This window comes from Ambystoma mexicanum, chromosome 4p (assembly GCF_040938575.1).
Source record: "Ambystoma mexicanum isolate Mex_15411 chromosome 4p, UKY_AmexF1_1, whole genome shotgun sequence".
Taxonomy (NCBI): Eukaryota; Metazoa; Chordata; class Amphibia; order Caudata; family Ambystomatidae; genus Ambystoma; species Ambystoma mexicanum.
Window position 1 is genome coordinate 856,217,000 of NC_090927.1, and position 24,217 is coordinate 856,241,216.

General features: G+C 47.7%; 1 protein-coding gene across 2 annotated transcripts in view; it reads right to left on the bottom strand.

Moving 5' to 3' along the window:
- The window catches only part of UFL1 (UFM1 specific ligase 1), a 1,228,658-nt gene that overhangs the window by 364,630 nt on the left and 839,811 nt on the right, over nucleotides 1-24,217 (bottom strand). For both annotated transcript variants that reach the window (XM_069606422.1, XM_069606423.1), the window contains one exon: nucleotides 8,357-8,479. In XM_069606422.1, coding sequence (XP_069462523.1) covers nucleotides 8,357-8,479 — 123 coding nt within the window. The remainder of the gene's footprint in view (nucleotides 1-8,356; nucleotides 8,480-24,217) is intronic.

Genomic DNA, 24,217 nt, shown 5'->3' on the forward strand with positions numbered 1-24,217 from the left:
ATTGCTCCAAGCGGCAGTCTATCAACCAAACCACCTGTGTTCCGGCAGGAAAGACCCAGTGAAGCACTTGCCCCAGTCACGCAGGTAAGGATTTATTTTCCCTGTGTGCCATTGGATGAGTAAATATGCTGATGTTTTATATCCAACCTGTGCAAGGTTGCACCTGCAACCTAGTCCGGGGCCAAAAAAGAAATTAGAGCTAGGCAAGCATGATCTTAATAGTAATTCTTCTGAGGTTTGTACCAATGTATTTTAATCCAACCAATGTTTCTGACCCATTTTTTTGTGGGGCTTCCCTCCCCCACTCCCAAGCTTTTCAGACCGTTTTTTGCTGAATTTTTGCTTTTTAAAAATCTCCTGTCCTTTTCTCCCCACCCCATATTTCTGTGCAGTCAATGTACTGTTACCTTTCAGCACCTCATACCTGTGCGAAATTGGGTTCTCTGCACTTGCAGCCCTAAAGACAAAATATCGGTCAGAGCTGGAGGTGGAAGAAAGCCTGCGGTTGGCTATTGAAAAAATTGAACCCAATATTGACAGGCTGGCTGGTGAAAGGCAGGCCCACCCTTCACACTAGTTCTCCAGTATGCCACTGCCCATCTTGCAAGTGACAGCATTGACAGTACGTTGTTGTACTTGAGAAACAAATTGTTACAGCACTTGCATAGCAATACTACAGGACAGCAATATTGGGTGTTTTCATTTTTGTGAAATAAATACCCAACACTATTTTTAGTCGAGTCCTCTGTATTGTAGCAAAATCGGAATGCTTTGTTCACAAATATTTGTCCTCTAATCTGATTTGAATCATTGCAAGCAATGATTTTGAAACAACGTGGTGTTTGGCATTCACTCCTTCGTTAGGGGCACCATTCTACTCCAGCGCGAGATAACCGTTCGCAACCGAGTACAATTTTGGAGTCCATGTTTATAGGGGGGGCTGGGCCAGAGAAATTTTTCTTAGGGGGGGGTGGCTCAGGGTCAAAAAGTTTGAAGACCACTGATCTAAGCAGATACAAGCATCAGAAATACGATTACGGTGAATAATGTATCCCTTCTGAGGCTTGGGGAATCTGCTTAGATCACATGCTGTGCATAGGTTAGCGAGCAGTACCTGAAGAAGGAGGTGGGATGTGAGAAGGGTCATGAGCAAATAAATGTCTTAGAACCGCTTGTCCCACTTGTGTATCTGTCTTGGAATGTGTGTCAATGCAGTAGTGCTGAGTAAAAGTGTGAATAGAGCTCCAAGTAGCTGATTTGCAAATGGTGTCAAGGGGTACATTTGCAATGAAAGCCCGAGTGGCCCCAATGCCTCTTGTAGAGTGGGCTCTTGGCGTGAAAGGCAGAGTTTTTTCAGAAAGGGAGTAACACAGCTGGATACAGTTAATAATCCACTTAGAGAGAGCACCTTTAGAGACGCGATCCCCCCTCTCTGCCTGTAGCTACGGAGACAAACAGTTGGTCTGTTTTCTTAGCGGTCTGGTCTTGTTTACATAGTAGAGGACCACCCTACGCACATCTAGGGAGTGTAGTTTCACCTCAGCCGAGCTTTGTGTGTTTTGGAAGAAAGCTGGAAGCTCGATGGACTGGTTCACGTGGAATTTGGAAATAACGTAGGTGAGAACCTAGGGTGTGTACGCAAAACCAGTTTATCCTTGTGAACTGTAAAGAAAGGATCTTGCACTGACAGAGCCTGAATTTCACTAACCCTTTTTATGGATGCAATAGCTACTAAGAAGGCTGTCTTATAAGTCAGGTGTTTGAGACTGCTTTTATGCATGGGTTCGAATGGGGGGCCCATGAGTTTAGCTAGCACCACATTAAGGTCCCACCCTGTTGGTAGATTTGAAATAGGAGGGTGAAGTCTCTTTATTCCTTCCATGAAGGCTTTAACCACTGGAACCTTCCACCACGACACCTTGTTATGGGAGGTGGTGTATGCTGACAGAGCTGCCAGATGCACCTTCAGTGAGTTAAAAACCAGTCCTGCATCCAGCAGGTGGAGCATGTATGTAACAATAGTTGAAGGAGTGCAATCAACTGGGTTGATTTGTCTATTCTGGCACCAGATAACAAATCTCTTCCACTTGTCAAAGTAGCAGTGCCTCGTGTTAGGCTTCCTAGATTCTTTTAGGATGTCCATACATCTTTGAGGTAAATTTAGATGTCCAAACTCTATGACCTCAGGAGCCATGCTGCTAGGTTCATTGAGCTGGGTAGAGGATGTACTGTTTGACCTTGATGCTGGGACAGTAGGTTGTACCAGCCCGGGAGTTTGATGGGGTTGCACGTCGCTAGTCTGCGTAAGTGTGGGAACCACGGTTGTCTCACCCACATGGGAGCAACTAGGACGAGCGTCATCGATTCCCTGTTCATCTTGTTCACCACCTTCCTGATGAGGAGTTGGTGGAAAAGCGTATGCAAACATTCCTGACCAGTTCATCCACAGGGCGTTCCCCTGGGATCCTGGTTGTGGGAATCTGGACGCGAATTTTGGGCATTGTCTGTTTCGCTTGTGGTGAATAGGTCTATGGTGGGGGAACCCCACTGAGAGAAGAGATCTTCTACGATTTCTCTGTGTAGACACCATTCGTGCTCCTCTGGGAGGGGATCTCTGCCTAGTGCATCTGCTAGAGAATTGAGATCCCCTGGAACATGTTGTGATTACAGGAAGATGTTCCGTTTGAGTGCCAATGTCCAAATTTTCTGGGCAAGTTTGGACAGATTTGGCGAACGAGTCCCTCCCTGCTTGTTTATGTAAAACATGGCTGCAGTGCTGTCCGTCCGGATCTGCATTGACAGATTCAGCAGGTAGGGTTCGAACGCTTGAAGCGCTCTGAATACTGCCAGAAGCTCTAGCAGGTTGATGTGATTCTTGGCCACTGAGTGAGACCAGAGCCCCTGAGCTGTGTGATGGAGGAGGTGAGCTGCCCACCCTGTCAGGCATGCATCGGTTGTGACTACCGCCTGTATGTCGAGATCGTAAAAGGGTTTCCCCTTGGACAGATCTTCTCTTGTCCACCAGTGAAGGCTTTGTACCAGTGTTGGCGAAACGACCACTAGATCGTCCCACTGACCACTTGCCTGAGACCACTGTTTCGCGCGTGGGGGACCAGGTAAATACATGACACCATCATGCCTAGCAAACGCATTGCTTTGCGTACCGTTATCTGACGACCGGCCTGATATTGAGGAATTTGCAGTAGTATATTCCGAATTCTCTCCTTTGATGGAAAGGTCAACCCCTCTTGTGTGTGTAGGAAAGCTCCTAGGAACTGTTTGGAGGTGCTTGGCACCAGACTTGACTTTTTCTCGTTTATTGAGAAACCCAATTCGAAGAGGAGGTCGATTGTTCTTTGAATGTTCGTTCTGCAAATCGCTGGGGTTTCCCCCGTGATGAGCCAGTCGTCCAGGTAAGGGTACACCGGGATTGCCTCCCTGCGCAGGTGTGCTGCCGCCACCGCCAGTACCTTGGTGAATACCCCTGGAGACGAGGCTATTCCGAAGGGCAGTACCTTGAACTGGTAGTGCCGACTGTCCACCTTGAAGCGCAAGTACTTTCTGTGCGCTGGGAACATGGAAATATGAAAATAGGCATCTTTCATGTCCAATGTTGCCAGGTAGTCCCCCTTTTTTAGGAGGGGCATTACTTCTTGGAGAGTAGTCATGCGAAACTTTTGGGGCTTGACATATTTGTTTGCAGGCCGTAAGTCTAATACTGGGCACATTGTTAAATCTTTCTTTGGTACAAGGAAGTAAGTTGAATAAATACCCTTGTTTACCTGGTGTCCCGGGACGAGTTCGATCGCGTCCTTTGCTAGCAGATTGACAATCTCCTCGAGGAGGATTCTTTGGTGGTCTAGAGAATGTGTTCTTTGTCGTGGAGGGTGGTTTCGGGGACGCTCTAAGAGTTCTATGCAGTATCCTGCGGACACTGTGGACAGCACCCATCTGTCTGATGTGATCCCTTCCCAAGCTTGGGTGAAGTTGGAAATGCGTCCTCCTACTGGGGATGCGTGAGAAGGGACCCTGAACGGACCGTCACTGTTTTGGTGGAGGCGTGCTGCCGCCTCTTCTGGGGCTGCCTCTACCCTTACCCCGTCCTCTCTTATTCCCTCTACTATAACCTTGGGTAGACTGTTGGTTATTGTTCCACTGCGTACCCAGGCCCTAGGAATAGTTTGACCCTCTTTGGGAATTGTGTCCGAGTGTGCGGCGAAAATTGCCATTACCCCTTTGATTAGGGGGTTTGGTGGCTAGGTGACCTAGGGACTTGAGTGTTTCATGCTCGTCCTTGGCATTTTTCAGCGCGTCCTCGACCGCCTTACCGAACAATAGATATGGCTCCACCGGTTTGTCTAACAATGATGCTTGTGTTTCGGCCTTGAATCCAGACTGCCGTAACCAAGCGTGTCTCTTGATAGCAGTACCCTCTGCTATCAATCTACCGGCATTATCTGCGGCATCAAAGGTTGCCTTTAAAATGCAACCAGATACGGCTCTCCCTTCCGCTGAGACGCGTGCCAATTGGCTCTTTAGGGGCTCTGGGGCGGAATCTATGAGTGCCGCGACTTCCTCCCACTGGTGGCAGTTATAACTCGCCAGTAGGGTGGTGGAGTTGGCGATTCTTGCTTGGTAGGCGGAAGTGGAGGCAACCTTTCTGCCGAACCTATAGATTTTCTTGCTCTCCTTGTCGGGAGGAGCTTCTGATGATGACAAGGGTGTTCCTGCCCTCTTGTGGGTGTTTGTAACAACTAGGGAGTCCGGTTTCAGATGCGCTCTTATATACAGTGGGTCTGATTGGGCTGCCCTGAATAGCTTCTCAATCCTGGGATTGACTGCCCTGGTGAGATTGGGGTTTACCAGTGAAGGGTCTATTCTTCTTTGGATGGACTTAAGGATAGGGATGGCCTGCGCAACAGGTCTCCTTTCACCCACCAACTCTTCGGCAAAATCTCTTTCCTCTTGAGCACCCTGGGTGTCAATGTGGAAGTGGTTTGCTGCTCTAGATAGGACCTCATTTAGGAGGGGCTGGTTGTCGACAGGGGAGTCGGTAACCGGTGGTTCTTTATCTACTGGGGAAACTACCCTGTATATTTCTGGGTCGTCCTCTCCCTCCTCTTGTTCCTCATCGTCCCCATAGTAGCCTGTCCCAGTCTGTTCTTCCAACATGCCCAAATCTGTATCCTCACAAAGGGAATGATCTTCTTGTTCCTCGGAATAAGGGTGAATGTGGAAGGGATCTGAAGACCGTGTTGTTTCGAACCGGGACTTTTTACTTGGGGGGATAGGATCCTTGGAGCCTGAGGGTGCTGACCCGTCGGGGTTATAAGTGAGAAAATGTTTGGGATTTTTAGAATAGAAATCTGCCAATGATGACATTCTTGACATGACTCTATCTATGTCCTCACTGGACCACTCTCTTGAACTGGGAATGACTTTGCCTGGGGGGAGTTTCCCTGACTCATCTATAATAGAGGTGTGAGACCTGTCTGTCTGGTTGAGTGGAGTGGAGTGGAATGTTTTTGCGGTGTGGAAGTAGGCTGAGACTGCTTCCTCTGTTGTTTTCCCCCTCCCCGTGGCTGGAAGAGTGTTTGCCCTGCTTCTTTGGGCCTTCAGAGCTTTTCGACGCCTGGCGTCAAGCTTCGGTAGTGGTGGTACTATCCTTCGACCGTGTAGGTTAGGATTCGGGAATGGGCTTTACTTGTACTGACGCCGACTCCTGGAGTGCGGTCTGGGGATAGAGGTCGCTTTCGTCTTCCGACGATCGAACCTCGGTTACCTTGGGGAGCGAGGCACTTTTGGCAATAGTAGATGATTGCCTGGCGTCATGCGGCGATCTAGATCGCGAACGCCCAGAGGACGCAGATTCGGACCATTCCCTATGTGCCTCTTTTCGAGAGCTCGACGTGTGCGTCGAGTCTCGGTGGGACTTCATGTGTTTGGAAGTGCTGTGGGTTGCACTTACGTTGCCGGGGGTCTTCCCCATAGCCGCCCTGCCGGACGACCTTCAGAGGTCGGGGACCTGCGCCTGGCTGTCTTTCGACACTGTGTTGTCCTCGCCATCCGAAAGTACGGCGTCGCTGAAGGCACCCTCCGCGGCCATGGCCTCTTGACGCCTGGCGTGGTGGGCCCAATGCTTGATGGAACTGACTTTTAGTGTTTTAGGTTTTAACCTACTACACGCTCTGCAATTTGCCTCGGGGTGATCCCTTGGCAAGCAGAGATTGCACGTGGCGTGTCTGTCAACCCAAGGATACTTGCGGTTGCACTTTGGGCAAAATTGGAAAGGGGTACCCTCCATACGCACCTTGAGGCAGCGGACTGGTAAGTGTAGGAATATATATAAAGAGAATATATAAGAGTGTAGAGTATGTCCACCCCCCACTCTCCCCACTTGTAGGGCCGAGGCCAGAGGCCTTCCTAGGCCCACTCTGTCGTGAAGCTCTCGACGGTCGCCTTCTTCTCTGGTTCGGCGTGGAGTGTCGAATTTCGGTGGCTCGACGTTAGGGTGGAGAAAAAAGGGGGAAATATAACAATATTTTTCAAAGTATGGCTAATGCCAGGGAACTCCGCTGAATGCTTCCGACCAGTATGGCGGAAAAAAACAATCTGAGGGTCCTACACACGTGAGGGATCATGGGTACAGTGGACGTCACACTAGGGATAGTATTACTGGCACGCCCTGTGTCGACGCCCATTTTCGAGTTTCGAAAAACAAACTGTAATACTCCGCAACTTCTACTAGATGTCGGCCTATGCACAGCATGTGATCTAAGCAGATTCCACAAGCCTCAAAAATATATATATGTTTTGTTCCGGGTGACGGTTCTGTGTAGGCATTATGTTTCACGATTGGAGGTGAATAATGGTGATGGTAGATGCAGCGTGTGGTTAGAGGGTTACCAAGTGAGATGAATGGCATATCCTCCAAGTGGTGTGGTCTTTTAAGGTTTTATAAGAGTTGCACCATTTTCTGATAAGTGGTACCAAATTGTAGCGGACAGTAGATGCTGAGCTTTTCCCTTCTCTTCATTCATAGAGCGAGGGATGACTATATAAGACTTTGATGACCTTGGCTTTGGAGTTGACACATTCAAGGTGTCCGTGTATCAATTACGCATGCACCATCCTGACTCACGAGAAATTACAGGTATGGGCTTGACAATAGGTGTGGTTAGAATGTATACATTTATTGTGATGGGTAAGGAACCTAACTAAGGGTTTCTGAGTAGTGCTTATGTGTAATGGTGAATTTATTTGGTTTTGTCTTTTGTAGTGGGTTGACCATTTATAAATGCGGGACAGATCGCGATTATGTAATTAGTAAACTGTGAACACGTGTCACGAATACGGTGGAAGAACCTTTGGTCCATAGATTCATTTTCCATATGTGTGTGGGCCTTATGTTGAGGAGATATAATTTGGTTTTATCTCCCCTGAAGAATGTTGAGCATTTTTGCACGAACGGCAGAAACATGTGGGGTATAGGCGTGAATATGTTGACGCATTGTAATATTGACTTCCAAAACATTGGTTATATCTCTGACCTTGCCATTAGGACAGACAGGGAGAGGGTTAATTAGTGTAATAATCTAAAGTGTAGTGGCTCCTTTTAGGAATGGTTAGAAGTTTGGACACTTCTAAATTGTCTATGGATTTTTTTGTATTATGTTTTATATTAATGTGGTTATTTGGATGTGATTTGTATTTTTGTATATTGGAATACAATGCATTTTATGTATTTGTGTTGTGTTGCCTTTTCTCTTTATAATGTTTTTGTAACATCATTTTAATAATAAAAAACATATTGGACTCATTGAGCACCCAGGAATCCCCGAGGTAAAAATAAAATAACTAAACAGATGTTAGCAAAAGGCTTTTTTCCCGGTAGACCCTTGTGCAAATGTACTGGAGGAATGATGTTGCTATGTTTTGGTAAAAGGTGCTCTGAAATGGTCCCCCAGACAATTGGAACATTCACATGGTCCTTTAGCAATACATTACTCAAAAGAGCCAAAACGATTATACCTACTGACAGACCTTGATAAATGTTGGCAAATCTTATGTGACCTCGCAGAGTGTATCACTGTCAATGACAACTGCAGCACAAAAGCAGATGAAGCGAGAGTTTCTATCGGCCTTAATGAGAGACTTTTAAATACGTTAATTTCGAAGAAAGACAACAAACGACATGTGCTTACATGCTTTATATTTTTCTTCAAATGCAAAAAAACATGCATACACATACATATACGTACTAATTGCAGTGAAAAAGACGCAGACAAAACAAAAGTGGGTCCCATCAGTCAAAACCCCACAAAACAGAGAAGCGACGTAGAAAGACAATACCCACTTGTGTTAACTGAAGGGGACTCCTCTTCACTGTCGTCATCTTTTCGTCCTTTCTTTTTGCTTTTTTTGATCTTAATTTCTCTCGCATTTCCACAGCCTCCTGCTCTTATGCTGCCACTGCCCTCTAGTGATAAATGCTTGAGTTAGTCATTCACATACATCAGTTCCAAAGTTCCATTGATTTCATTCAGTAAAAGTTTAATTTGGAATACATTCCATAAAACCGTTTGGCACATATACAATTTCAGTACAGAAGACACACTAACAAAATACAATTGATTACATAAAAAAGCAGGAAAGTCCAAATATACGGTTAACAGAAAATTAATGTTTAAACTTTGTCTTACTTAAGGAACGACAGGGCGCTTCCAATGTACAAATTACAATCCGTGTCCATAAATAGGGAAGATATAAGGATGTACAATATTTAGAAATTCATGCAAAGGTCCACCTATTATTTTCAACCGAGTGCTACTAATGCCTTAACACTTCTCAAATAACAAAGCAGTAACCAAGAAATTGGATAAAGGTGCAGGCCTAGATTGATTCAAATGTAATCATCTAAGTGTAAGCATTTAAAAGTTCCTATGAGGTGCGGCATACATCAACAAAAAGTGAAGAAATACAATAGGTTTCTTTTGGTACAATTATAAATAGGCACTTACAAGAAGACAGCATCAGCAGTGACCACCTAGCAGTTACCACTTGGGGCCTGATCACGAGTTGGGCGGTATGGTATCCCGGCTGGGATAGCGCCCAACTTTATTTGCGTTAGTGCCCACCCATCCGGCGTTATTACTGTCGGATCATGGGTTGGGTGCCAACTGTTACTCCCCATTCCACATTGGGTCCATTGCACCGAAAATGGGGATATTTCTGGCGTGTTTACCCCCAGCTCTAAACTGGGGGTAAATACACCAGACTCGAGATTGGACGGACCCTTAAATGCAGCGGTAACACAGCTACCGCTGCATTTAAGGGTTACTGCCCAACTCGTGATGAGGCCCAAATTCGAGTGGAAAAACACATTAAAACGTGCTTTGTAATTAAAGCGCCCTCGTTTTTGAATTTAGTCCATGTTAGGTGGCCACAATATGATCTGTTTAAATCACGTGAATACCATTATAAGGTTCCCAATCCATGATTTTTCGTAACAGTAAGATACTTTTAAGACTGTCAAACGAATACAGAGTGACCTCACTCAGAGAATTGTATTGCCAGTATTGTATAAACAATGATTCATATGGGTTAGCCAGGGAATTGGTGCAGAGCTCCCCTTCCTGGAAATTATACGTTTCACACTTAAGTTTTTTCAAGGTGGCTTTCTCATTACAATACGTTCTTAACCAAAGTAAGACTGGTACAAGCTTAAGTTCATCCTCCAAGCATGGCATATCAACTTCCATATGGACTGCAGAATTAGGTGCCGAATGAGGGAGGCCTAAGGTGTTCTGTAAAGAAAGTGTTCTCCTGGATACATGTTGCATGGATGGAACCAGGACATTTTTTTTTTTTTTATTTTTTTATTGATTTTTCAACTCAAACAACAATGCAAACCAAACAGCAGTGCAATGAACAATATTCCAATAAACATTTAACCATTAGTGCGCACTACTCCCCTGATCCCTCCCCCCGCGAGCCATTTTCCATGTCTTGTTCCGCTTCTGTTGCACATGAGCGAGCATCGTCATCATCTGGATCTCCCGAAACCCCTGTCCCGAATATGCGGGATATCAATGTCTTCCATGCCATCAAAGAGCCCAATTCCTCCTCCCAGGACATACAACTCGCCTCCTGCCACACCGCTGTCTCAGCCTCCGCCCATTTCTGTAGGTCATTCCACCACACCTCAACCCGTGGCTTGCTACATTTTTTCCAGCCCATGGCTATTCGTCGTTTGGCCAGCACATACGCTAAGTCTTTCAGTTTGCTTACATGTTTCTGCTGCCGAGGTCTGGGAAACCCACCCAGAAGGCATGCCCAGGCGGTGTCTATGGCAAGCGTGACCCCTCTCTCTCTCAGCTTGCGCGCCACCTCCCTCCAGAACCCCTCCATCACTGGGCACGCCCAAAACATATGCGTCATGTCCGCATTTTCTTCGTCGCATATGGGGCACGCCTGTCTGCCTGCATTCCGAAATTTGGATATCCTCAGAGGGGTCATGTACGCTCTGTGCGTGACGTACAGTTGTATTTGCTGCAGTCTGGCATTTCGAGACACTTTCCTGTGGTACCCCAAGGCCCGTTCCCACGTCCCATCTCCCATTTCGATCCCCACCTCGCTCTCCCATTCCAATCGTAGGCTTGTCAGTTCCTTCCCAACTTTCGACATCACCATCTCATACAGCCTAGAAATTTCATGTCCCCCTTCCGTTGTATCGTATATCCCTGCCATCGTAACCTCCGAATCATCTGCCATGGTATTCTCAGGCCACAGTTCCCGAATTTTCTTCCCCAATCTGTGGTATGTAACATATTGGCCTTCGTGCAATCCAGTCTCCTCGCTAAGTTCTACAAACCCCTTAATGGCACCCTCCTGCCACACATCGCCCAATGTCACCAACCCCACCGATTCCCAGTAGGTCCTAATAATACCCCTCAGCTGTCCATCCACCCCCGCCAGGGCAACCAGTGGAATTTGCGGAGAACACGGAAGTGGGTCACCCATCATTGTACATGCCCGTCTCCACACCTTCCACCCCAGCTTCACCATCGCCGGGTACCTTCTCGTGACAGCCTCGGGCAACCAAATGACCTCCTTTAGGAATGATGGGGCACAATCTTGCCCGAATAGTCTGAGTTCTGGGGTCTCTTCATCGGACAGCCATTTAGACACAAACTGTAGTTGGCTCGCTATGTAATACGCCTCAAAGTTTGGGAGTTTGACTCCCCCCTTTTCATGAAAGTTCTGTAACTTCCAGAGCGCTACTCTGTTACGAGTACCATGCCACAGAAACTCTCTGCAAACCCCATTTATTTTAGTGAAAAAGCCCTTAGGGATCATGTATGGGATGTTGCTAAAGTAATGTAGCAGCCTAGGCAGAACTACCATCTTAATCATCGCCCCACGCCCCATCATCGCTAGGGGCAACTTCTGCCAAAAGCTCATACATGCGCGTATCTTCTCAACAGCCATCTCCGTGTTGCGCTTGTGTTCTTCCTCCACCGTGTGGTAGATATCTATTCCCAGGTAACGGAATGTATTGACTGACCAGGGCACCTGGAGCACCGGCAGCCGCTCCGTGGGAACACCCCTATAGCAGCCCAACGGGAAAATGTACGATTTCTGGGGGTTGACCGCTATGCCCGACAACCTCGCATATCTCCCCATCACGTCCAGGATACATTGTAAATTCTCCTCCGGATGACTCAAGTACAATAACAAGTCATCCGCATACAGGGATATCAGATGGTTTTCTCCCCCCACCTCAATGCCCACGATATCATACTGCTGCCGCAGGTACAGTGCCAAAGGCTCCAGGGCCAAGATATACAACATCGGGGACCAAGGACACCCCTGTCTAGTGCCTCTACTAAGCTGCCATCTCTCGGATATAATCATGCCCGTCCGAACTCTAGCCAGCGGAGCGCTGTACAGCAGCTCCGCCCATCTAATATATCCTGGTCCCAGTCCGTATTCTCTCAAGGCCGCCAGCAGCCACTTCCAATTAACCGAGTCGAAGGCTTTAACAGCGTCCAACGACACTATCGCCATTTCCCCATCACTGTTAGATCCCATTTCAATCACCCGGTGGAGTCGTCTATGGTTTTGGGCAATGTTCCTCCCCGGGACATATCCCGTTTGGTCCGGGTGTACCAGTTTGCCTATCACCCTCCGCAGTCTGTTGGCCAGGACAGCCGTTAGTATTTTGCTGTCCTGATTCAGCATAGATATTGGTCTGTATGACCCACAACTATGCCCGGGTTTATTAGGCTTAGGGAGCGGTATAATAATCGCTTCCCTGAGCGATTCCGGCAGCCTCCCCTTCTCGAACACCTCATTAAGCATATCAAGCATCGGGGGGAGTACTTCCGCTCCAAAAGTTTTATAAAATTCACTGGGCAGGCCGTCCGTTCCTGGGGTCTTGCTAGTGGGTAGCTGCCGGACGACCGCCTCCAACTCCCCTAGTGTTATTGGGGCATCTAGTTCCTCTCTCTCCTCCGTGCTTATCCTGGGCAGCCCGATATCTTGCAGGGTCTCCAACATTTCCTCCCGGTCGCCGCCGCCCGGATCCCCATACAATGCTTTATAGTAATTTACGAATTCCTCATTGACACCCTCCTGGGTATCTATCTGCTCCCCATCTTCTCTAATTATTGTCCTAATCGGGGGACTTGGGGTTTCTCTTTTATATAACCATGCCAAAAGACGACCCGTTTTATCTCCTCCCGCATGTTGCCTCTCAGTATACTTTTTGTAATTTAGATTACAGAGCCTCCCCCAATGTTCTGTACACTGCTGCTGCAGTTTAAGCACCAGCTCGTTATCTATATGCTCGCTCTTCAGCGCCTTTTCCAGCTCTCTCTCCGCCTTCTGTAAATCGACCAGGGCCCCGTTCTGCAAACCTTTCGATTTAGCAATCGCCACCCCTCGTACCACAACCTTAAAGGCCTCCCACAGAGTTCCCGCCGAGTCAACGCTGCCAGTGTTGGTATCGAAATAGCTAACTATTTCCTCCCGCATGTCTTCCCTAAAAGCCTGGTCTTTAAGCGCCTCTGCGCGCAGGCGCCACGTCGGGATCCGCGCTCTGGGGCGGCCATATTGCCATCCCACCACCATAGGCGAGTGGTCCGAGAGGACCCTCGCTTTATATTCCGCACTAGACACATCCACCAAGACGTCCGACGTGGCAAAAATATAGTCTAGCCTAGTGTGCAACCGCTGCGGGGCCGAGTAATGCGAGTACTGTCTCTCATTGGGGTGCTTGGTCCTCCACACGTCATCGAGCTCAAAGTCCCGCAGCAGCGTCCGCAGCGCCCGGGCTGCCGGGGCAGGCCTAATCACCTTATCGTCGGATCTGTCCATCCCCGGGTTCAACACACAGTTAAAATCCCCTCCCCAGAACACCGCACTCCCCACACACCAGCTCAAGTTGGTACTCATGGTCCGGAAGTACTCTGCCGTGCCCTGGTTCGGGGCATACGTGTTCACTACACACATCTCTCTGTTCTTGACTACCCCTCTCACCATAGCCAGACGCCCATCAGTATCCACAAGTTCCTGCTGCAGTTGAAACGGGACATGCGGCGCCACCCAGATCAGCACGCCTCTAGCATAAGCTGAGTACGCGGATCCTACCACCGTTCCACCCCACTTTTTCTTCACCAGCTCTAGTTTGTCTCGGGTCAAATGCGTCTCTTGCAGTAATGCGACGTCTATCTTTTGTCGCCTCAAGTACAACATAACTTTGTTCCGTTTAAGATAGCTATTGAGGCCCCTGACGTTCCATGTCAACAATTTTAGCTCCCCCATGATGTACTGATATCTTGCACTCTCCCCCCCGACCATCCCCGCTCGTTCATGCTATCCAGAAGTCTCATCCAAAATCTTCCCTCAGGGCTCGCGATCCCATTCAAACCTCCCAACACTATGTACACCCCAACTACCCCCACACCCCCCATTCCCCCTGCCCGTCCCCTCCCCCCCAACTCCCTCCCCAACTGTTGCCCAGCTCCTTCCCGGGAACTCAGGCCCCCCCACATCTAGTTCCGGCTGTTACACACAGAGCCCAGTAGGGTAAAGTCGCCCTAGCGGCCACTTAACTAAGAAATACTAAACGGGGGTGAATGGACCAGCCCCGAAAGGCTCCCATGTATGACAACAATTACAGTGCAAACAGTGCATTTAACATCCAGTTCCAAGCCCGGCCTCCCCAGGCCACAGCAATAACTATAGTCAAATCCCATAGTCTCCGGCAACCCCCTCTCTCGTCGTAGAGCACTTATCTCTCATTGCCACCTTCATCCGCCTGGACCTCCGACTCCTGGGGGCTGCCCTGCATGTCCAGCCAACCCATGGCTTCCTCCGGTGACTCAAAAAACAGGGATCTATTATTGTGGATCACCTTTAATTTGGCCGGGTAGAGGAGCATATATTTCTTCCCTGCCTCTCTCAGTCTTCTCTTGACCGCCCCGAAGTTCATCCGACTCCTCTGCACCATCATGGTGTAGTCTGGGTAGGCCGTTATAGTGGCCTCCCCCCTTTTGATGGTTCCTCCTTTACGAAAATGCTCTAAAATCCTTTCCCGGTCACGGTAGTTCAGGATTTTGGCTATCATTGGCCTGGGCGGACCGCCCGGTGGAGGCCTCCTAGCCAATGCTCTATGTGCTCGCTCCACCGCAAAACCCTGCGACAGCGCACCCCCGGTGATCTCTTGGAGCAACATATTTTCAATGAAGTCCGTGGGGTTATGACCCTCCAATCCTTCCGGGATGCCCACAACACGGATATTGTTCCTTCGGGCGCGCCCCTCCGCTTCTTCGGCCCTGTTCTCCAAGTTGCGTACTTTCTGTTCCAAAATATGCAGGTCGGCCTTGTGTGAGGCACAATCTGCCGTGTTGGCGCTGCCCTCCTTTTCCAGGCTCTCTGTGCGCTCCGATAGGGCCTTCACATCCTGTCGAAGCAGGTTCACCTCCTCCCGAACTTCTCCGACTTTGAGGTCGAGCGCTGTTTTCAGGTCCGCCACCACCATTTCAAGCTTGGCCTCCCAAGCGCTTTTCAAGTCCGCTTTCAGTTCAGCGAGAGCAGCTAGCACGTCCTGATTTGGGCTAGCCGCGGCCATGGGTGGCTTCTCCTTGGTCCGAACACTCTCTGGGCCCGTCGGTGTCTTGGTAAACTCGTCCAATGTGGGCTGCTTTACTCTCTGTCTGACGGCCTTATTCGCCATTCCACAGCCACTGTATGCCGTGGGCCCGTACACGCGACCCCGTCGTAGGATCAGCCACTATCCGAGTGTCCCCCAAAGGTCAGGGCCAACGCACGTGGTCCGTTACACCGGTCAGCTCAGGCGGGTCCTAGTGCCGACCGCCGACCGTCGCCGACCGTTTCCCAGGCCCACGTTGGGTCATCGGTGCCCACAGAGACGCGCCGACGCTCTCCCAAAGGCTTATCTTTATCTCCACGGCCTGCACCGCCCACGTCGCCGCCGATCACCGCGAGGGTGTACCTTTCAACGCGTTTGTGTCCCCTCCATTGTCCGGTGTGGCCGCCATTTTCTCTCCGTCCGGTCCGCGACTCCAGGAACTTTGATGGTATTTATCTACCGTTGCCGGGCTTGTGGAGGTTTCAGCTCTTCAATAGTTGTGCAGCTCACATTCATGGACGGGTACTCTCGTTTCTGGCCTGCGGGAGTTAGTGCCAATGCACTATTGCACAGGATGAATGTAGGATCTCCGGGAGCTCTCCCAAGAGCGCGTCCTCTCACATGGCTTCCAAGCCACGCCCCCACCGAACCAGGACATTTAATGTAAGTCCATACTTAAGTTACAGCATATCAAGTAAGTTACAGGACAGGAACCCACTGGATCCCACTACCAGGCCACATCCCTCCAACTGCCTACGGTTGAACAGCAGAGACAAAACATTCTCACTCTCACACATACACATTCTAACATTACGGTCTCTGACCTCATACATTCCACACCTGCATCCATGCATCCATAAAGCAAAGCACATCCCGAAAATACGCAACGCAGAAAAGCTGGAAAAGCCCCAAATACCAACAAGATACTTTGCAATTGCTTTGGGCTTAGCCCTAAACACTCTTTTTAAAAAGAGACATTTATTTAACTTTGCACAGAGTTACAACATTACATTCCATACAGTGACTTGCATAGTACATATGGTTACTGTGACGTATATAATCAGGCGATCACACTTTATCTTGACTCGTTCCCTCATCACATTTATTAAGCAGGTATTGCCTAAACCCTCCCCACATGTCCTTCGGGCAATTCATTAAGGGTAGCAAGCTGGAGTATACTTCTTTGTTGTCATTTGCCCAGGACATATTCACCCACTCTTCCACTGAGGGGGGTACTTTACTTTTCCACCTCATCAATATAGCGCGCTTAGCCAGCAACAGACCCAGATTGAGGAGCCTATGTCCCTTGTTCCCAGTTTACAGGTTCGCCCACCATTTCTTCTAACGCTTTACACACAATCGCCCAGTACTCAGTGAGCGCCCCGCAGGATCATAGCATATGAAGTATGTCTGCATTCTCATTTCCACACTTCAGGCACTTTCCTTCAGCTGTGACATACTTTTTCGTAAGGCGTGCTGGGATGAGGTGAACTCTGTTCAGTATCTTGAAGTGGATTAGCCTGTGTTAAGGATTTCAATCAGGTGACACACACCTTGGTCTCAACCTAGTATGCAGTGCACGACCGAAATGCTCATCTATTTATATATATATTTATATATATATATATATATATATATATATATATATATATATATATATATATAGACTCAATATTGAGATGGTACACCACTCAAATCACACACACTTTTCAAATACCCCGGGTCAGAATGGACCATGAACCAGGCTGGATGGTAAAATACAATATTTATTTATTTATTTTAAAATTAAAAAGAAATCACACACTTTTTAATATGGGGCAGCAATCACCAATGGGGTGATAATTACAATGTGAATTTGAGCAATGCACTGGGTTTAACCTTCTAGTGGAACATATACACAGCATAGCGGAATAGGAGCACTTTTTGATTTAGGAAAGATAGCACGCAAGTTAGAATCCCCCCCCTGCAATGTTCCCTCAACCCACATATAATACATTCTGAGTGGATAAAAAGAAGCAGCAGGTAATCAGGAATAAGAAACAGGAAACTGAATCCAAATCTGACTTTCCCTCCCCAAATAAGAGAGAAAAATTTTAAACCCCTTGTAATGTTATGACATACAGTTCGAAAATGAGTGGAAATTTCAAAACAGATTGCAGCAAAATGACAGGTTGGAAACTTTGCAATTTTTTAATTCCCGCCTGAAATTACCCAAACGGTTTTTAATAAAAACAGATGAAATACATGATTTGAAAATAGGTGTCTAGCTATGAAACTGGGTGGGTTATGCAAGATATAAAAAGGTGTGCTTTGAGTAAAATGGAGCTGTGAAATAGGAAAGGAAATCAGTTGTGACGAGAACAGTTTTACTTTACACTATGGTATTCAGGCTAGGCCACCAGAGATGGACACAGTAAGAGCCAGGGTTGATTCGCGATTTCAACCCAATCACCCCAGCGCCCAACCCTGGCGGAAACCAGTCCGATCACTCGAAACAGGATTAATGGTTTAGGATTACACAAGACAAAATTATTAAAGAGATGGTGCTAGCACTAGAAATCAAGGGCAGGGTTGCAAGAATGATTCTGACAGTTTTAACAAGTTGGCAGGGTAAGGATAGGATGACTTAGAGAGTGAGATAAGGACAAAGACAAGATATGCTATGGGTTTCTATGGGGTGGCCATTATACTCGCAGTCCACTTTTTAGATTTGGGATTTTTGGGCCGTCAACGCTTCTGGTCACTACACAGCAGCGCGCCTTGCAAAACAGCTGGGCAGTTCTGGTCACCGGATGGCACTGTACTGGAGTGGCAATTCTGGTCACTGGATACTAAAGGTCAGCTGGATGGCAGGACGATATGCAGTTAGTGGTATCAGGATGCTTCCCAAAAACACCACAGCTTTCCCCTTTTTAATGGGAGATTAGTGGATTTTCAGATTTGAGGCCTTGCTGCGAATAGGATCAGCACTGCTTGGGTTTTGCAGTGGGCCCTGGAGTAGGGTCAGCAATACTTTGGCCTTGTAGTTGGGATCTGGAATCTGGATGGATGGAACAGGAACGCCATTCAGGAACGTCAGGAAGAGTGCGTGTGTCGAGTCTGGTCAGGGACTCTTATTTATAATGCATAGTGACATCATAGACTATTTTGCTGGGCCGGCTTAGCTAAGCCCGCCTCTAAACAACTGGATTGGACAATTAATGTTGGTTGCCTCCCATGGGATGTGACTCAGTTCAGGAGGTTGCATTTTATGAAGTTAAAAGACAAATATCTGTCATAGCAGAAATTACACATTTGTACAGTTGGGGCACCTTAATAAATGACATAATCAGGTTGCATATTTTCTGTAGAGCACAGCCGCCCAATCCTGCAATCTGCGAGACATTGTTTTGCCCTTTTATACTTTTTTGGTCATTTTCAGTGTGAACTATTCGGCCTAAAATTCTTTAAAGGGGTGGATGATCATAAGGAATGTATGTACAAAACTTTGCATTCGCAACATGAATGCTTTTCTTGTCATCTGCAATAATTTGCCATTTCTGTCCCCAAAGTGTCAGTGAATTCTACCATGTCTTCAATGAAAGCCCATAAAATCATATTTAAACTATAACATTTTCACATTTCTACAAATTCTTGCTGCAGAGATAAAAAAAAGTCTTTAAGGTTTATTTATAAAATAGTCTTTGGAAGCAAATGGCAGTCCTTTGTCTGCACTGGACCTTTTATTTTTTACTTTTCAGCTGCCATCAACTGTTACTTCAGCCCTGTGTGGGGTGAGGGTTCCCAGTTTGATTGAAGGTTTTATGGCCCCCTTCTCTTCACAGGTTAGTGTCCCAGAACTTCTATTGTCCCATCATGGAGCACAGATGAATGTCTGACGAGTGTGTGAACTTTCTTTGTCTAGGTCCATTCAAAGTTTTTTCAAGATAGCAATTATCACTTTCGTGTCCTGGAAGTTTATAGGGTGGCTCCCTTCCCAGTGGGAAGCTTTGACTCTGCCAACCGGAATAACCTGTTTTTGACAGCTTTCAAATCCAGCCAAGGAGATTTAAAACCTTTATTTTCTGATATTTGGTCATGAATTAAAACAAACCTGTGGAATAAAATAGCCCATTTATGTATTTTCACCAGCCACAAACCCCTTCACATTGCTAGGTAATGGCAGGCTTTCCTTCAACAGTTTACTTTTTAAACAGGCATGTTTCTCTTTTAGTTTTGCAAAAGCCCATTTTTACAAATGTGTTGAAAACTGCTAGCATTGTTATACCATTCCGGCGCTGGTCTCTTTGGCAGCCGAAGGTTATGTGGCACAATACGGACTAGTACATCCAAGATGGCCACTGATTTCTTTGACGGTACTGCAGACAGCGGTACAGACTCTGCACGTCCTCAAGAGACGTTACTTGCCGGGCACGTGATTCCGTATGTTGACGGAAGAACTGCAGTCCGATGTGTCGCTACTGTTGAAGCCGGCGCTCCGCAAGTTCGCTTCTAGGTATTAGGGTTGCGCTCACTTATGTTTGTTCTAACTACTTTCTAACCTTTCTCTTCTTAATCGTACCTCTCCCAGACATTCTCAGCGGCTCTCTTCCTTTCTCGAGATCTCAAATCAGCTCCCATATTGGACCCCGTTCTTTCCTGGCAATTCATATACTTCCATTTTCCACTCCGAGCATCACATCGTTCATGTTTCCCAATCCAAAGTGAGTCGGTTCCTCCTGCCCGCATGTCCTCTATAATTTTCCCACTTAACGTCTGCATAAAGTAATTCTCTCTCTATCCTTAGAGTGGTTATTCTACTAACGTTCTGGGACCTAAGTGTTATACCTCCAGTATTCTGGGTCCGCATTAGCCCTTCAGTTACTTCCGGCAGGATCAGCCAGTAAGTGTGAGCCTCCCGTCCTATCCTACTCTACCTTTCTTTCCTCTCACAGCAGTATACTTACCTTTTCTTTCTCTGTCCGTAGAGAATCCAATACAGCCACAAGCCTTCCACTATCCAGAAGATTGCTACCTACCTCAAAACCTCTTCCAGACGTCCTGTAAACTGCATCTACACAGGGCTTTCTTCCCCCTGAGGGTTTCCCTAGGGGTCGTGCTACTTCCTTCATTGGTTTTGTTATTTCCGGTGAGGGGAGGGCAGGGCTGCCCGGGAGATATTCATTTCAGCATTTGTCTCCTCCACGGGAAGTAGCTGTCTGGTCAGGTTAGTGAATACTATTGAACAAATACTTCTTGATACCAATTGTCAGAGATAACGAGCATTTCCGTTAAAATTCGATTTTGCCATCTGACTTCCCAATATTGTCTCGCAGCCATAGTTATTTTCTTCTAGACGGTAGTTTATTTGAAGCACAGATGCATTGAAACTGACATGTCTCAGATAGCTGGAGTCTCTTTTGAACTACTGAGCTTTGATACATTTGTAAAGAAATTAATGCGTTTTCCTATGCGTGTCATGATCTCTGCTTCCAAAAGATCAGGACTTGCCCGACTCCCTTGGAAGCAGACCCATAACCCCGGTTCCGAGTGCCAGCCAGTCCCAATTGGGACCTTTTGGACCCTGTCCTGGCGCCAGTGGCACCAGGCTCATAAAGATGCCCAGTCCCAGCGCTGGAAGCGCCGGGCTCATAATGCTTGGGTGGACTTACCTGCAGCAGACCATGCTGCTTACTTACCTGCCAGTTGAACCCCTGATCCTCTTCTGTTTGGGACTACTTTTCCTGTTGGTTGGGGCAGGAGCCACTCCCTAAGTTCAGAACACTGGAACTCTTCTGGAAAGCAGGAACTCTTTTCTTACCTAGGCGTGGCTGTGGAAGGAGACACCTAAGCACTACAGGAGGCTATTTAAACCACACCCGATGGATGAATCTTGCTTTGCGTTATTCTGCATTCTCTGCAGCAGAACGCTCATCGTGTCTTCTGCTTCTGATCCTGGGCCTAAGGGAACAAAGGCTTACCATCCTGGAATCCAGTCTTCAGCAGCACCTGTAAAGACAAAGAAAGAACAGGTTAGCACTACGGTCTTCAGTGGCAGCGCATCTCTTACCTGGTCCATCGGCTGTCACCAACGCCTCGCGCTGCATTCCGGCATCTGAAAGACAAAGGCGTACCTACTCTTGGCATGCTCCGGAGGTCTTCGCACTGCATTCCGGCATCTGAAAGACAAAAGCTTACCAGCTCTTTGCACGCTCCGGAGGCCTTCGGCGCTGCATCCCGCATCTGAAAGACAAAAGAAGGTGCGTTTAAAGACATTGGGCAACTTTATTACTCACGTGCCATTACTCCTTCCCACGCCGAATCCAGTGGGTATTCCAGCACCCTTCAGCTTCTCTAAAGCTCCGAACTTGTACCTGCAAGATAAAAGGGACAGTTAGTGCGCATCGTGAAGCAGGCTACACGCGCTTACTTACGTGCTTCCAGGCGCTTCTATTCCTCACGCAGGTTCGATCCTCAACCCTCATCAGCCCGCCATCCGCCATCGCCGGAACCCTGCAAAACAAGAGATATCATTACAAAAGACTTTTAAGACATTTGAAGTGCCCAGAACTTACCGTTCGTGCAGTTAACGACGGACAGCAGTCCTCTGAGGTCAAGAGGCCTGCACCCTTATCCAGTGAAGAAACTGGTTACGGCACCCTGCCCCGAGGCAGATGGAGAGCTCGGCGTTCACTTACCTAAGGGCGTTAACCTTTGGGGTTCTACAGGAGAAGAGAAAGGGAAGAGGAGAGAGGCACCCAATAACCCCAGTTCATTAATCCCATATTTTCTATCTGCAGACATCTTACTCTTCAAGTCAGACATACAGTGCACAGAGGTCCAGCCCAAAGAGCCAACCGTGTGTTACACATCACCTTTGAAGATACGGCATTCACCCAGTCAAGACCGGCGCCTCTGCGGGAATCAGGTGAGCGTTACATGCGAGTAAAAGTGAAGTTCCTTGTTGATTTCTCTCAGAGGGCCTGTCATTCAGAAATCATGCCTGGTTTTGCTGAGGCACAATGAAATACTGGGCATGGCAGCGCCTTATTAATCACAGTGATTTAAGGAAGTACAGATGGAAATAGCGTCAGCAGCATTATTTTAAAGGTGAAAAGTTTCCTTTATAATGGAGATCTTGGGCTTTCAGCAAAGCAGTGCTGCCTAAGAACACACTGGCACGCTCCCTTAGTGTGTCCCCTTGTTCCATCCTGCCTCTGTGTGCTTGGCAAGAAGGTGCAGACATCTTTTTGTTGCTGCAAAAACGCAGTTTTGAGGTCCTGGTGCGCACATGAGCCAGCGCAGCCATTTGCTGTTTTCTGCAGACAGGCAGCTTGGTGATGTGGTGAAATACTGTTGAGTGGGTCAATATATCCCCCACCTGTACGTGGAGTTACAGGAAATGTGTTTAGTTAACCTGCATAGCTGCATCCAGTGCGTCTCAGGTCCCTAGCTCTTTCTCCCACTCCCCTTTAATATCTGGCATCTGAGCCTTTCTAACAGATAATGTCAGTTTGTATAATGTCGAGGCTGTCTTTTTTGCCGTACTGGGAGTGAGTGCATATCTCATGCTCGGATGCAAGGACGGTTCACAAGGGAATCCATCCCATAGTGTCGCCAATGCAGAGCGGAGTCTAAGGTATTGTAATTTCTGCAATGGGGTGTCCTTAACACATGCCTTAATGTCGTCCCAAATTACAAATTGGCCGTCACGGAACAGATCCCTAAAGTGAATTATGGCCCTGTCTCTCCAGTGTGTGGCCAAGTTCTGCTCTTGCGATGGCGGCAGGTATGATGCGCCCCAAACAGGCATATCTGGATTATGCCTTATGGTGCCGCTATGGTGGCCGACTAACCTGGCCCATTCTCGTTGCGTGACTAGGACGGGGTTCATTTGGTTGTCGCTCCTTGCCTTTCCGTCAGGTAGCCCATGTAAGAGGAAGGCCGGGTCTCCCCTGTTTTTCCAGTGCCACATGAGACGCATCGGGTCCACCCTCCGTCCAGTTTATCGCATAAGAAGCCTGTACGGCTAGGAAGTACAATTCAAAATCAGGAGCTGCCACCCCTCCCTGTTCATATGTCATTGTTAACCGCTTCCAGCTAGCTCGCACCTGTCCCTTCCACACAAATGCTGAGCATGCCCCTTGTATTCTCGAGAGGAAGGACCTTCCTGGCCACAGTGGCACTGTGCTGAAGAGATAAAAGAATTTTGGGAGTATAATCATTTTCACCAGAGCTAGCCTGCCCATGAGTGAAATAGGAAGATGATTCCAGCGGTCAATCTTGGCGCATAGTGCATCAGCCAGGTCATCATAATTGAGGGAGCGCACTAATTGAGCTGTGCATGCTATCTTGACACCCAGATATTATTCTTTGTTATATATAAACATTATTCTTTGTAATCCTGTTATATTGTAAAGCGCTTTGGAACCTAATAAATACAAATATTTCACCCGTTGAGGCGCCCACTCGAGACCATATAGATCACTGGGTTCACCAGTTCTGTCTGTCAGTGGGAATATCTCAGATTTGTTATTGTTCAGCCTGATGTTAGGAAAGATTTCTTAATTGTGGGTAATTTTCCTTCCAGGTGGCAACCCCTAAACTTTTTGCTGTTGTTTTCACCATGATCTAGACTTTGCCAGAGCAGTGCAGCCTTCTACCGCACTCCTCTGGGCTTTCGCTCCATTCTTACGGGGAAACGGACATGCCCTTAAGACAGTCAGTACCGGGAAACGCTGTTTTCCGTAGTTTCTTTATCATGTTGCGGCTTACGTGCAACATGACACAAGAGGGCACTGTAAGCTAAGTAAGTTACTGCTCTCTTGGGTCTCTAGCCTTCTACAGGCCCTAGATACTCTTTTTGGATTGTAACTGATCGGTGCAAGTGAATCACGGACGGGAATGGTGGCAGCGATCGTTTCTTGTGTTTTTGAGCTCCTTTTGGCGTTTTAAGCGCGTTTCTCGCGCTTAGCCCAAAATGTTGGCCTGGTTCCCAAAATGGCCAGACCACGAGGCTCCTTTGTCCTGTCCGCTGACCGTCTTGCCCCCTTCACCTTCCCCAGGTCGAGCCGACCCGGG